This window comes from Cryptosporidium ryanae, assembly GCF_009792415.1.
Source record: "Cryptosporidium ryanae isolate 45019 chromosome Unknown contig_57, whole genome shotgun sequence".
NCBI lineage: Eukaryota > Apicomplexa > Conoidasida > Eucoccidiorida > Cryptosporidiidae > Cryptosporidium > Cryptosporidium ryanae.
Window position 1 is genome coordinate 1 of NW_027125527.1, and position 12,820 is coordinate 12,820.

At 31.2% G+C, this 12,820-nt stretch overlaps 6 protein-coding genes across 6 annotated transcripts; 5 read left to right on the top strand and 1 right to left on the bottom strand.

The window, feature by feature from the left end:
• Positions 1-15: 15 nt before the first annotated feature.
• On the top strand, positions 16-564 carry FG386_002815 (U2AG splicing factor U2AF U2snRNP auxilliary factor; the record flags this gene model as incomplete). Its single annotated transcript, XM_067342030.1, has 1 exon — positions 16-564. A coding segment is annotated over one exon (549 nt), but the record flags the coding sequence as incomplete, so codon positions are not given.
• Positions 565-1,041: 477 nt separating this feature from the next.
• On the bottom strand, positions 1,042-2,295 carry FG386_002816 (protein with 2x PHD domains; the record flags this gene model as incomplete). Its single annotated transcript, XM_067342031.1, has 1 exon — positions 1,042-2,295. One exon carries the CDS (start codon positions 2,293-2,295, stop codon positions 1,042-1,044), a length of 1,254 nt encoding a protein of 417 aa, XP_067197897.1.
• A 417-nt stretch (positions 2,296-2,712) lies between these two features.
• On the top strand, positions 2,713-4,359 carry FG386_002817 (GTpase signal recognition particle receptor alpha subunit; the record flags this gene model as incomplete). Its single annotated transcript, XM_067342032.1, has 1 exon — positions 2,713-4,359. The coding sequence occupies one exon, from the start codon at positions 2,713-2,715 to the stop codon at positions 4,357-4,359; it is 1,647 nt and encodes a 548-aa protein (XP_067197898.1).
• Positions 4,360-4,953: 594 nt separating this feature from the next.
• FG386_002818 (integral membrane protein predicted amino acid permease) lies at positions 4,954-6,438 on the top strand (the record flags this gene model as incomplete). The annotated part of the gene is made up of 1 exon (XM_067342033.1): positions 4,954-6,438. The coding sequence occupies one exon, from the start codon at positions 4,954-4,956 to the stop codon at positions 6,436-6,438; it is 1,485 nt and encodes a 494-aa protein (XP_067197899.1).
• A 276-nt stretch (positions 6,439-6,714) lies between these two features.
• FG386_002819 (uncharacterized protein) lies at positions 6,715-7,801 on the top strand (the record flags this gene model as incomplete). Its single annotated transcript, XM_067342034.1, has 2 exons — positions 6,715-6,828; positions 6,956-7,801. 2 exons carry the CDS (start codon positions 6,715-6,717, stop codon positions 7,799-7,801), a joined length of 960 nt encoding a protein of 319 aa, XP_067197900.1.
• A 527-nt stretch (positions 7,802-8,328) lies between these two features.
• On the top strand, positions 8,329-12,808 carry FG386_002820 (uncharacterized protein; the record flags this gene model as incomplete). Its single annotated transcript, XM_067342035.1, has 1 exon — positions 8,329-12,808. A coding segment is annotated over one exon (4,480 nt), but the record flags the coding sequence as incomplete, so codon positions are not given.
• Positions 12,809-12,820: the final 12 nt, after the last annotated feature.

Sequence of the window (12,820 nt, forward strand, 5' to 3'; positions counted from 1 at the left end):
GAAGTGTTTTATGAGGAAATGTTTGGCGAATTGTCTAAATACGGAGAAATTTGTGAGTTGCTGATATGTGACAATATAGGTGATCATATGATAGGGAATGTTTACATTAGATATTCAAGTGAAGAGTATGCAAGGTCTGCATTAATTAATTTAAGAAGCAAAGGCTATATGGGGAAGCAGGTAAGAGTTGAACTCTCGCCAGTAAGTGATTTTAAGGAAGCAAAATGCAGACAGTATATTGATGGATGTTGCAATAGGGGAGGTTATTGCAATTTTATGCATATTAAACACATTCCAAGATGTGTTAAGGACAAATTATTCAGTGAAATGTACTTGAAATATCCTGAGTATCTTCCAAGAAGAGAGGGACATAGGGACGCGGATGACTTTGAGCATGGTATCGAAAATGCGGACCATAAAAGGTACAGTTACGATAGAAACAGTCGTTATTATAGAGATAGAGGCAGGGATGAAGCCTATACTAGGCCTAGAAAAACACAAAGACAATCTTCAGAGGAAAGAAGGATGATGATTGATTCTTGGAACAAACAGAGGGAAAGATAGAAAAACTATCCTTTTACACCCCGTTGGCTCATATTTTTTATGCGAAAGCGAGCATATAGTTGTATTTAGATACAAATAAACCCAAAAATAAGGCTACTTAAATGTGCATGAGTGCAACTATACATGTGTTATTTTGCATTTGCGCCCTAGAGTGAGTAATTAATTCAGGTATTGTAATTAGGAGACTTAGTGTTAGAATAAGGTCAATCTTCCTTCACTTTTATACCTAGTAGTGTTTCTGATAAAACCTTTAATTTGTAAATGTTGAATTTGAAATTAAATAACTTGAATTAGAAATAAATAAAGGGTTGTTTATCATTTTTGACAATTTAATGGATGAATGTGTATATAATAAATGGTGTTTGCTGAGCAAAAGACGATTCACTTGATAATTTGAATTATTCACTAACTGTAAACATTTAAATTGGAGGTTTTAAAAAAAATTAGTGATAACTAAGAACTTAGAGCCCAATCTTCTTAAGACTTTTGTTCCAGACACAATTTGCAAATTTGTTTATGTAAGCAATCACAATGAACAGCGAATCTGCAAAGTGAACATATTCTGTTTCCCTTATCGCTTAGAACTTCATTGCACACGTTACAAATAAGGTCATTGTCTTTATCTATATCCTCTATAGTTTCATAGTCACAATTGGTATTCATAACATTGTCGCAATTTAGACATATTCTAGTACCAAATTTGGTGTCAATAAACTCAAAACCTTCGGGAATCCCATCTAAACATATTTTTCCATTTGAAATATCAAAATCAATAGTGTTGTGACATCTTGAACATACATTGCAATCATTACAAATCCAGAGTCCCTTTGGGACCTTTGAAAGCTTTGGATTTAAACATGCAATGTGAAAAGATCTACCACATATATTACATGTAACTTGAAGAGTTTTTTTATTATTTTCGCCACAAACTACACAATTGCTGCAGTCTGGACATCTCCATGGAAAACTGTGTTTCACTTTCAAAGACGCTTCTGAATGACAACAAGCTGGATGATAGGTTTTTTTGCAATTATTACACTCAAAAAATTCTTTGACCCGGTTCCCTTCTTCATCACTTTCAATATTTTCTTCTTCACTTTCCACATCAATTCTTTCTTCCAAATGTTCTGATATTCTCGCCCTTCCCCTTGTTCTTGTATTTATACTTGTTCCTCCAGAATTCAAGTCTGCCTCTCTTGATCTGCTCCTTTTTCCTTTTTTGTATAAACATTCTAAAGCTCCACATTTCAATTTATCTTCATCTATTTCCCTTACCGAACCATTTCCGCTGCTATTGCTACCACTAGTACAACTCTGATGTACAAGAGAAACTAACTTGTATCTATTCAAAACTCTTTCTTTCCTAAGTTCCTCCAATCTCATCTTTATCCTTCTTCTCTCTTCCTGTACCTTCTCAAAATAATTGTTGAAATCCTCCCTTTCGCGAAATACCGTCTCTTCTATCGACTTTAACATCCTAGTTCTCAATTCGTCTTTCATCACAGGTCCTTCAGAAAGTAACTTCAACAACGCAGGAATATCGGTGGATTGTCCTTGCAATACATCCTTATACATCGACTTTAGTTGTTTGTCACCATAGAAGTAAAAAATTCTTTCTCCTTCTAAGCAAGTGCAATACGTGAGTTTTGTTCTTTGACATTTAAAGTGGTATCTATTTCTGAGTATTTCTGGCCTCTCAAAAATACTATCAACTTCACTATTTCCTGACATATTAAGGTCGAAATATAGCCTTATCAAAAAAGACAATGCTCAAGTTTTGGCTTAATATTAAAATATATTCAGTATCAAAATAAGACAAAGTTATCCAATTAAATGGTATACCAAACCTTGATCGCTCTTTTAGGCTTTTTTTTACTAAAAACACTACACCTCTATTTCCTCTTCTTTTCTATTAGTATATAACAAGCAGGTGGTTTAGTTATTCAAACATGAATATTTCCATATTAGTATAGTGGGGCTACTTGGCGCCAAAAAAACTCCACGAGAGTTTGATCCTTGTAATAAGGAAAACATACAGATTAGAAGTATGCCAGTATCGAAAATTGAAGTTTGATATTTAAAATAATAATATCAAGAGAAATAAGAGCGTCCGCGCCTCGAATTTTTATAAGGAAGAGTTGTTCAGTAATGATAGACGGGCTCTTCATTTTTAACAAATATGGACTTATTCTTTGGTCATATTACAGTACTGAAGCGCCTCAACCTAAAGACTATTCTCTGAAAGATGTAATTAATGGTTTTGTAGAGAACATTTTTTTGGAAGAAAGACTCTCAAAAAAGCACTATGATCACGATATTTACAGGGTTGAATGGGTAACGATAAACGAACATGAAATAGTCGTGGCAGCTGTATATCAACAGGCATTTGGGTTGCTTTCCTCAGGTCATTACTCGAATTCCCTACTATTACTGACGAAAAAAAAGATTGTATTGCTTATTTCCAGCTTTCCTGAGGCTATAGATGACCCCAAATTTTTCAAGGATTTTGACGATCAGTTCCTAGAAATCATAAGTTTTTGTGATGAAAAGTATATGACACGCGGATCTTCAAATACAGGCAACGAGAATCACAAGAGTCGAGACTCGTTTGAAGAACCAAATACTAGTGGAGGTGACTCTTCTACCTTTTCTAACGGCAAGCTGAAAAAAGGAGCAAGACGTTGGAACAGCCAGAAAGTAACTAAAAAGGCGATGGAAGAACTTGATTTCTCTAAAAAGTATTGTGATTCCGACGCAAATAACATCGAAAGGAATCTTTATACTTATGAACAAGAAGATAAGGAGCTTGAAGACGAAATTTCGGAAACTGACGACAATGGTTGCGAGAATAACAGCAAGATTTCCTCTTATTGGAGTGGATTGCTGAGTAAACACTTCGGCATATTAGATAGCAATTGTGTGATAACAGAGGAAATTATTCAAGAACCATTACAAAAATTAAAATCAAAGCTCATTGAGAAAAATGTTGCTTCTGAAATTGCTCATGATATTATTGATTCCATTTCAAAAGCAACTGTTGGAACGAAACCTAAGGATAACTATTCCAGATTGGACACTATTCTTCATAATAATTTAAGGGACGCTATTACTAGAATACTTTCTCCAAAAAAATCTATTGATATTTTTTCTGAAGTCCAAAATGCGAAAAAACACGGACAAATATATTCAATTGTATTCCTTGGAGTCAATGGTGTTGGAAAGTCCACCAATTTAGCTAAAGTTTGTTATTACCTAAAGAATAAAAAAAATTTAAATGTTATGATTGTTGCATGTGATACATTTAGGGCGGGTGCAATTGAACAACTTAAAACACATGCAAATTGTCTTGGAGTACATCTTTACGAGAAGGGGTATGGAAAAGATGCGGCATTTGTTGCTAAAGACGCAATTTCGTATGCTAGAGAAAATAATTATGATGTTGTACTTATTGATACTGCTGGTAGAATGCAAGATAACACCCCCCTGATGAAGTCTCTCGCTAAACTTGTTCAAATTAATAATCCTAATCTCGTGCTTTTTGTGGGAGAGGCTCTTGTTGGAAATGATGCTGTTCACCAGTTAAATGTTTTTAATAAATTCCTCATTGAATTTGCAGAAAGACCTGTAGATGGAATTTTACTTACTAAATTTGATACAGTTGACGAAAAGGTTGGAGCTGCCCTTTCGATGATTTACACAACCGGACAACCAGTTATTTTTGTGGGTACTGGACAAAAATATTTTAATCTAAAAACCCTTTCTGTTCCTTCTGTTGTAAATGCTCTTTTAAAGTGATCAATATTGTTTCATTTACAACTTTAGTATTACTTACAATAGACGAAATTACAATTTCAGTTGTATAACTTGCAAAAGAAGATTATATAAGCCTTAGGTAATAGTTATTAAACCTTTTCTCGTCTTCAACCAACCTATCACCTTGATTTCCTAGCTTAGTTTGAAGTCTTTTCCCTCGCCATATCTTCCCCATTATGTTATCTTTTCACTACATGTAGGTACTGAACAAAATTCAGTACTTTATGTGTTCAAGTCAGAATAACCTAACTTATGTTGGTAAGTGGCGCTATCTCTGGACCGCCAATACACATGTATAAAAGATGTGTGTTAACAGGAAAAATAAATGCAGAATCAATTTTAAAAAATCCGCACCAATTCAATATTCAAATGTACATATTAGATGGAATTATGCTAATTGGATAATTATATCTCTTATATTAAACATAAAATATGTTCTAATTTATTCATTGAACGCTTCTTGTATATATTTTCGAGCTTAAAATAAATAGATTAAGTGAATAAATTAAATCAAGGGACTAAAAATTAAACTGTTTCTTAAAACCATTACGTTCTTTCACATGGTTTAAATCAAATATGACTAGCCAGAATGATAAAACTAAACGCCCACTTATTTCATTAATATTTGTCTCTTTTTTTTCAGTCAGTGGGGGTTCATATGGGTCAGAGGTTGTAATTCCAGTAATAGGGGTTAAAAATTTTACGTATTTGCAAATAGCTGTTTGTGTTTTTTATGCAGTACCTCTGATATTAATATATGATCTGATGTACAGGTCTTTTCCAGGGAATTCTGGACCCAAATCTTGGTGCAGAGAGATGCTGGGACCATTTTCAGGTCATTTTGTTGATATACTTTACATATTTATGGAATTAGGGATGCTTTCATCTTTTGTTGGAATTTCATCAGCTTACGTTAATTCATTCCTTGGGTCAATGAAAAATGAATTGTTTTCTCAGGAATCGCAGATAATAATTTCACTATCTATTTTTGCCTTTATAATAGCTATCTCAATTTCTCTTTCACAGTTTGAAGACTATACAAAATTCATGTTTATTATTGTTATTTTCCCTTTGTTGGTTTTGGTTACTTTTACATTCACTAAAATACCCATGAGTTCTTGGTTCTCTTTAAATAAATTAGAGCCTGAAAAAGTTGATTGGATTGTAGGACTTCAGTATGTTATGTGGCTTAATTGTGGATACGAGAATCTTTTTTCGAGAAGCTCTATTAAAAAAGGAATTGGAGCAACAAATGACAACACTAAACTTAAATTGCCACTCATTTTGAGTGTTGTTCTTGTTTCTTTCACTTACATTATACCTCTTTGGTGTGGGTGTTGTATATTGAATTATTTCAATAAAGACCACAGTTCTTATGAACTTGGAAATTTTTTCACTCTTTCTGGATCTTTACTTGGTGGAAATTTGCTTTCTAGTTTAATTACAATATCCGCTTTCATTTCCTCCATCGGCTGTATAACCATTGATGTTGATTCAGTTTCTAAATATATAATTAGTAAATGGCTAAAAACACACAATTCACAGTACCAAAATACTTATTTTTCTCAAGAAACTACTGTTTCTCTGGGAGTGGTTGTTCTTTGCTCAATCCTTACTTTGTTTGTGGACCAACAACATTTTGCTGCAGGTGCATCTACTCTATACGGATTTATTACTCTCATAATTATTATTTCATTTCTAAAGTTTATCTGGACCTTACATATTAAAGACGAATTTTCGAATATAAAATCAGAATCATATCTCCCCCTCACTCAAACTGAAATTAGGAAAATTGACCAAACAGTCTGTCATAAACCATACACTCAAACAAACAATGATTTGCTTTATTTTGGAAATGTATCACTTAAATCAAAACAAATTCTTCACTCTGTTCTCGCAGTTCCAATAACTCTATTTGTGTTGGTTGTCTTCTTTACATCATCATCAATCCCATACATGTTGGTTATTTTTTTTACGTTTATATTTAGTTATGTTTCCTTTTATTTTGGTGAAAGCAGCATTCACAATTATGACAAAACCAAGATCAATGTAATGAAATAACAAAACTCAATATTTGAAGGCGTAAAGTACCTTTAGGTATTAATCCTAAGTTATAAATTTGTATATATACGTGTAAAAAGCAGAGTAAATCCGCACATTATCCCCTTTATGACCTGTGTTTTAAAATTTAAGATCTTTTTTTCCAATGGTACCCACTCTTTTTTTGGTAAACGACTACATACCATGTTGGCGCCTGACTGTTTCTTTAGTGTTTTAAACTAGTCATGTCCGACTACGAATAACAAAATTCAAATTATTTAATTAAATCTAGATAGAATGGGAATCAGTGCTAACAAGAGGAATAAAGGAGACAACCTAGACCTGGACTGGTCTGAGGCTAGTATTTCCCGTTTTTTACTCAAAGTATCTTATATAGGAACTAATTATTTTGTAAGTTTAAGAAATATTTTAAATTACCAAATACCAATATCAATCTTGAATAAAATTTTTACTTTCATTTCTGATTTTTTTTACTCCCTTATTTTTACTTTTATGTTGATCATTTTACATTTAAAAGGGAATAGCTTACCAAAGGAATAACGAGTTTCCTACAGTAGAAGGTGAAATATACAAATCACTTCTACAGCTCAGGCTCATAAGAGATTTTGAATCCTGTGATTTAGTTCGTTGCGGAAGAACTGACAGAGGTGTTCACTCAGCAGGAAACTATATTTCTGTAAACTTAAGAACTAGAAACAAGGACCTAAAGCCATATAATTACACGGAGATGCTAAACGGAGTACTTCCTTGGGACATTAGAATTTTGGGGTTTTGCCAAGTAAGAGACAACTTTAGTGCCCGTTTTGACTGTTCATATAGAATATATAAATATTTCTTTCCACTTTCATATTACAAACAAAAAAATCCAAAATTCCCCTTTGTAACTCCAGAAGGTGTTGATATCATGAATAAAGCTGCCAAACAATTCATAGGTACTCATGACTACAGAAGATTTTGTAAGATAGATATAAAAAACAGGGATCATCAGACATACACTAGAACTATTCACGAATTTGAAATACAAATATCAAATCTGGAGGAAAGTAAATACGCAATTGCTACTATTAAGGGATCTGCCTTTTTGTGGCACCAGGTCAGATTAATGATTGGTATATTATTCGAGATTGGACAGTCTAAAATGAAACCTGAGGTCATATCAGAAATGCTTAAAAACTACCAAGATAAGAATACTGGCAAGCACTCCTTTCACATGGCAAGCGAAAATGGACTCATCCTTTGGGATTGTGTTTTTGAAGAATATTCAATTCAAAATAGTTGTAACTCTCTAACAACTTTTTTAGAGGAATCTAATAATTTGGAATTTCAAACTTGTATCTATAGATTTATTAGTTCCAATACCTAACAATTATAAAATTTATTCGCCATTATTAAAGCATGTAACATTTAATTATTGTAGCTGTTATTACTAGTTATGATCCTTGTATTTCAGTATTAAATTAGTGTAAAATTCCAAAACTTGTTTTAGTAATTTTTGAATGTATAACAGCTAACAATAAATAATGTATTTTTGGTGTTAAATTTTGATTTATTATTTGTTGATAACTAAATGGAACAAGTTAAACACTAATAATCCTTTTTTATAAGTTTTCTTTTGTTAATGATAAAAGTGGCAATAAATAACATTTATGTATTTTATTATTAACCCCATTTTTGTGTGTATGACGGCATGTGTGACTAGAATCCATTTTAGTTAAATTCAACTTTTTACTTTGTTAATAAAAATATTAGTGAATGTTTTTGTTAATAAACAAAAGTATAAAAGAGAAATGACATTATATTTCATGAAAAAATTACTGCTTATCTAAGCAAATAAACAAGAGGGTAAACCCATTAGATACTAAATGTATAAAATTAATATGGTGGTTGAAAATGGATAAGTACCATATAAAAATTTTATTGTTTATATTATTTGAGATATATTTAAGTCTTTTTTATGTTAACGGAGGTAACAATGATGAAATACAGACGTTGACATCACATTTAATTACTAATTTTATAACAAAAGAGGAGTTTATAAGAGAATGTAGACAAAAACTATCAATTTACAGACCAAATCTGTCGGAAACTCAAGTCTATTTTCTGTGTATCAAAGCACTAATTTCTTCTTTGGAGGAAATGGAAAAAAATCCTGAGAATAGAATAGCAGGTATAGATCAGATCCCGAAAGAAGCATCAACTACAAAAAAGGATAAGAAGGAATATGGTGACAACAAAAGAGGATTTAAAAAATTATTAAAAGATGTTACAGATATATTTTCGTCGGATATTTTTTTTTTTGACGATATACTAGAATTAGACAATAGTTTGTTTTCTGACTCAATATTGAATTTTTTTAGTGAATATAAATTTGAAAATGTCGAGTCTAAACAAATAGAATCTGGTGTAAAAGATGAAATAGAAAGAAAGAATAATGAAAAAGGAGAAGATGTTTCGAAAGTATATCCTGAAGCATATTATCCACTAGCAGTTGAAATATTGACAACTATGGGAATAGAAGATGTAAACATTTGGATTGAATTGCCTACAAAGCTCGAGTTAAGTGTTTTGATTTATTATTTATTTAATGTAATAAAGAAAGGTAATAAGTACGAAGAATGTGATAGACACAAATTTTTTATTAATTCAATTATATCTATTGTTAAAAATAACAAGGAATTAGTTTTTCCAAAAAATAAAACATTACAAGATATAAGATATAGTTTATGTAAATTAGGTTATTTATACAAGGTTGGGACAAGCTTATCGCCTTTTTCAATAATACTTTCTCTTCCAAAGCATTCATATGATATTTGGAAATCATTTGGTTTGATTTTGCAATTTGAAGTATTAATAGCACTAAGCAAAAGTATATTATATGATGGAAAAATAGATATGAACGATAAATTAAATTTATTTGAGGAAACCAAAATAAAAAGATTAAAAAAAGAGGATGAAAAAAATATTCAAGATTATTTATTAAACACACTTTCAATTGATGAGACAATTCCCACGAAACACTTTAGGAGTGTTATGAATATTCTTTTAAAGTCATCCTTCGGAAAGAGGAGCGTTTATTTCAGTTATAAAGACAATCCTTTCTCATTGCTAAATTCAGATTTTGGATTTCCGGATAAAAGGGATGAGTTAACTATTAAGAGAAAAAATAGGGAAAAAGAAAGAGATAATCATAAGGAAGAGTTGATTAAAAAAATGAAAAAACTCAGGAAGATAACGGAGAAGAATAAAAGTGATTCTAAAGACGGTATTAACAAAAATAAAGAAAATGAAATAAGCGATGATCAAATTGAAATATTTTATGGAAATGAAGATGTTAAAGGCGAAACCAAAAAAAAGGATGAAAAAAAGTTTGAAGGTAAAAAAGAGGAAAATGAAGTTGAGGAAAAGAAAGAGGTCGAAAAAGATATGGAGGAAAGCAAGAAAGGCGAAAGTGAAGTTGAAGAAAAAAAAGAGATGGGAAAGAGAAAAGATGAAAAAGAGATCCCCGAAAAAGAGGAAGAGGAACTTAAAAACGAAATAATTAGTTTAATACATAAAGTTAATAATGATAATATTAAAGAGATGGAAGAAAAAAAAATGGACATTGAAGAAATTAGGAAAGAGAACAGTGATAAAAATCCCGATAACAATGAACAAAATTCAAATATAGAAAACAAGGGTGTTAATGATGAATTATTGGAAGATTCAGAAAAGAATATGAATTCAGGTGTAAATCAAAAAACGGAATTGGAGCATGAAAGTAATTACAATAATAATGGTCTTCTGGATAATGAGGCATTAATTCATAAAGAGCAAAATGAAATAAAGAGTCAAGTACTTGAGGAAGATGAGCACGAAAAAGATGTGGAAAATGATGCTGAATTGAATAACGAAGATATTAGTATTAAAGAAGTTGATAATCAAATTAAAGAAGAAAAAAGTGAAGACCGACACGAGAATAATGAATACGAAAGTGAGAAAGAAGACGAACATGAAAATGAAAAAGAAGAGGAACATGAAAATGAAAAAGAAGAGGAGCATGAAAATGAAAAAGAAGAGGAACATGAAAATGAAAAAGAAGATGAACATGAAAATGAAGAGGAACATGAAAATGAAAAAGAAGATGAACATGAAAATGAAAAAGAAGAGGAACATGAAAATGAAAAAGAAGAGGAGCATGAAAATGAAAAAGAAGAGGAACATGAAAACGAGAAAGAAGACGAACATGAAAATGAAAAAGAAGATGAACATGAAAATGAAAAAGAAGATGAACATGAAAATGAAAATGAAAAAGAAGAGGAACATGAAAACGAGAAAGAAGAGGAACATGAAAATGAAAAAGAAGACGAACATGAAAATAATGGAGATGATATAAACGAAAACATAGAGACTGTAAATAAGGTTATTGAAGGCAATATTAAGAATGATAACGAACAAGAAAATGTTAAAAACCCCTTATATGAAATGGATGATGTTCCGGAAAGCATTGATAACAATATTAATAATAACGAAATCAAAGAGTTAAACAGTGAAAAATATTTGGATGATAACTTTAATGTTGATTCAGTAGATGACTCTTTAGACAATGGGGAAGGTGAAAATAAACAAGAAATCAATAAGATGAGTGATGATGATATCAACAACGAAACTATGAAACAAGATGTTAATAATGAACCTTATGAAAATGATGAATTGGAAAACTCAATAAAAGGTGGCGAAATGAATAATCAAACTATGGATGAAGAGGGTGAATTTGAGGAAAAAGAAACTAGAGAAAAATCAGAAAATGACGATAATGATAAAGTTGGTGAGAAAAACAAATTAGAGGACGCCTCAAAGGAAGAAGAGAAAGAGGATGAAACAAATGATAAATTTGAGGTGGAAAAAATAGATAATGATGATGATATCAGTGATACTGAAACAAAACAGAATAATTTTAATGACAATGAATTTATTGTACAGAAGGAAAATTTAAAAAATGAGAAATTGGAAAAGAATAATGAGGTTAATACTGATGAACCTTACGAAAAAGATTTTAATTCAGAAAACGATGATAATTTTAATAATGATCTTGGAATTAAACAACAATCTGAAGTTGATGAAAAATATACAATTTGGAGGGAAAATGATACAGAGGAAGAAAGAAAAGTAATATTGAAAAATGTTGATACAAATGATGAAGATAAATATAAAAAATTTCTGAAAGAACAAAATGAGATTCAAGGACCGGGAAATCAAGAGAATGACAATATAGATGAATACAAAAATTCAGTTACTCAAAATAATGAGAGTAATATTGACTTCTATCCGGTGTCTCAAGGAGAAGAGAGTGACGAGGAAGATGATGATCAAATTTTTCAGGGAGAAAATAATAAAATTTCTCATGGTACATACAATGAAGCAAAAGAAATTGATTTTTACCCAATGTCTCAAGGTGAAGAGAGCGATGAGGAGGAAGTTGATGACATTGTGGAAGCCAAAGACAGTTTAATCCCTGGTGCAGATAACAATGAAAATAGTGAAGTTAAATTAAAACATTCGTGGTTTAAGGAAGAAAAAAACCAAGAAGAGCCTTTTGAGTTTTCAAAAGAACCGGTGAATGAAGAGAAACAATATAGTTTATCGACGGATATAAACTACAAACACGAAAAAGAGCATAATATAGAAAAAATTGCGAGCAATAATGATGTTGATTCAGATCTTAGTGAAGAAGATGAAATAAAAGTCATGGAAGATATGATGAACAAAAACAACGTCTATAAAATTAAAAGTGATCAAGATATTAAAAGCACAGTTGATTCAGAGGAATTCTCTTCAGAAGATGAATTATTGTTAGCTGGAAATGATTTTAATTTATTTGGAGAAAAAGAAGCTAATTTACCCGAGGACTTAAGAGACTCAGATAAAGAATTCGATTTAATTAAAAAAAATATATATGGGAATAATTTTGAATTTAACAAACTCAAGAATGTAAACGGTAACTCTGCTGATTTTAACCCTAAAACGACCTCTAATTTAGAAAAGGACTTGGGTGTGAATGAATATAACGATGATGATGACTTAAAGCCAACAAATGTTTTAAAAACCAGTTTAAATTTGGAAAAAAATTCAGATACGGATGATGAATATGAAAAAAGATTGAAACAACCTGATCTGGATTTTGGTTCTGAATTAGATTTGGAGAAGGGCTTGGGTATAGATGGTGATAATAACTCAAACTTGAATAGTAAACCGGAACTTCCTGATCTGGATTTTGGTCCTGAATTAGATTTGGAAAAGGATTTGGGTATAGATGGTGATAATAACTCAAACTTGAATAGTAAACTGGGACTTCCTGATCTGGATTTTGGTTCTGAATTAGATTTGGAAAAGGGTTTGGGTATAG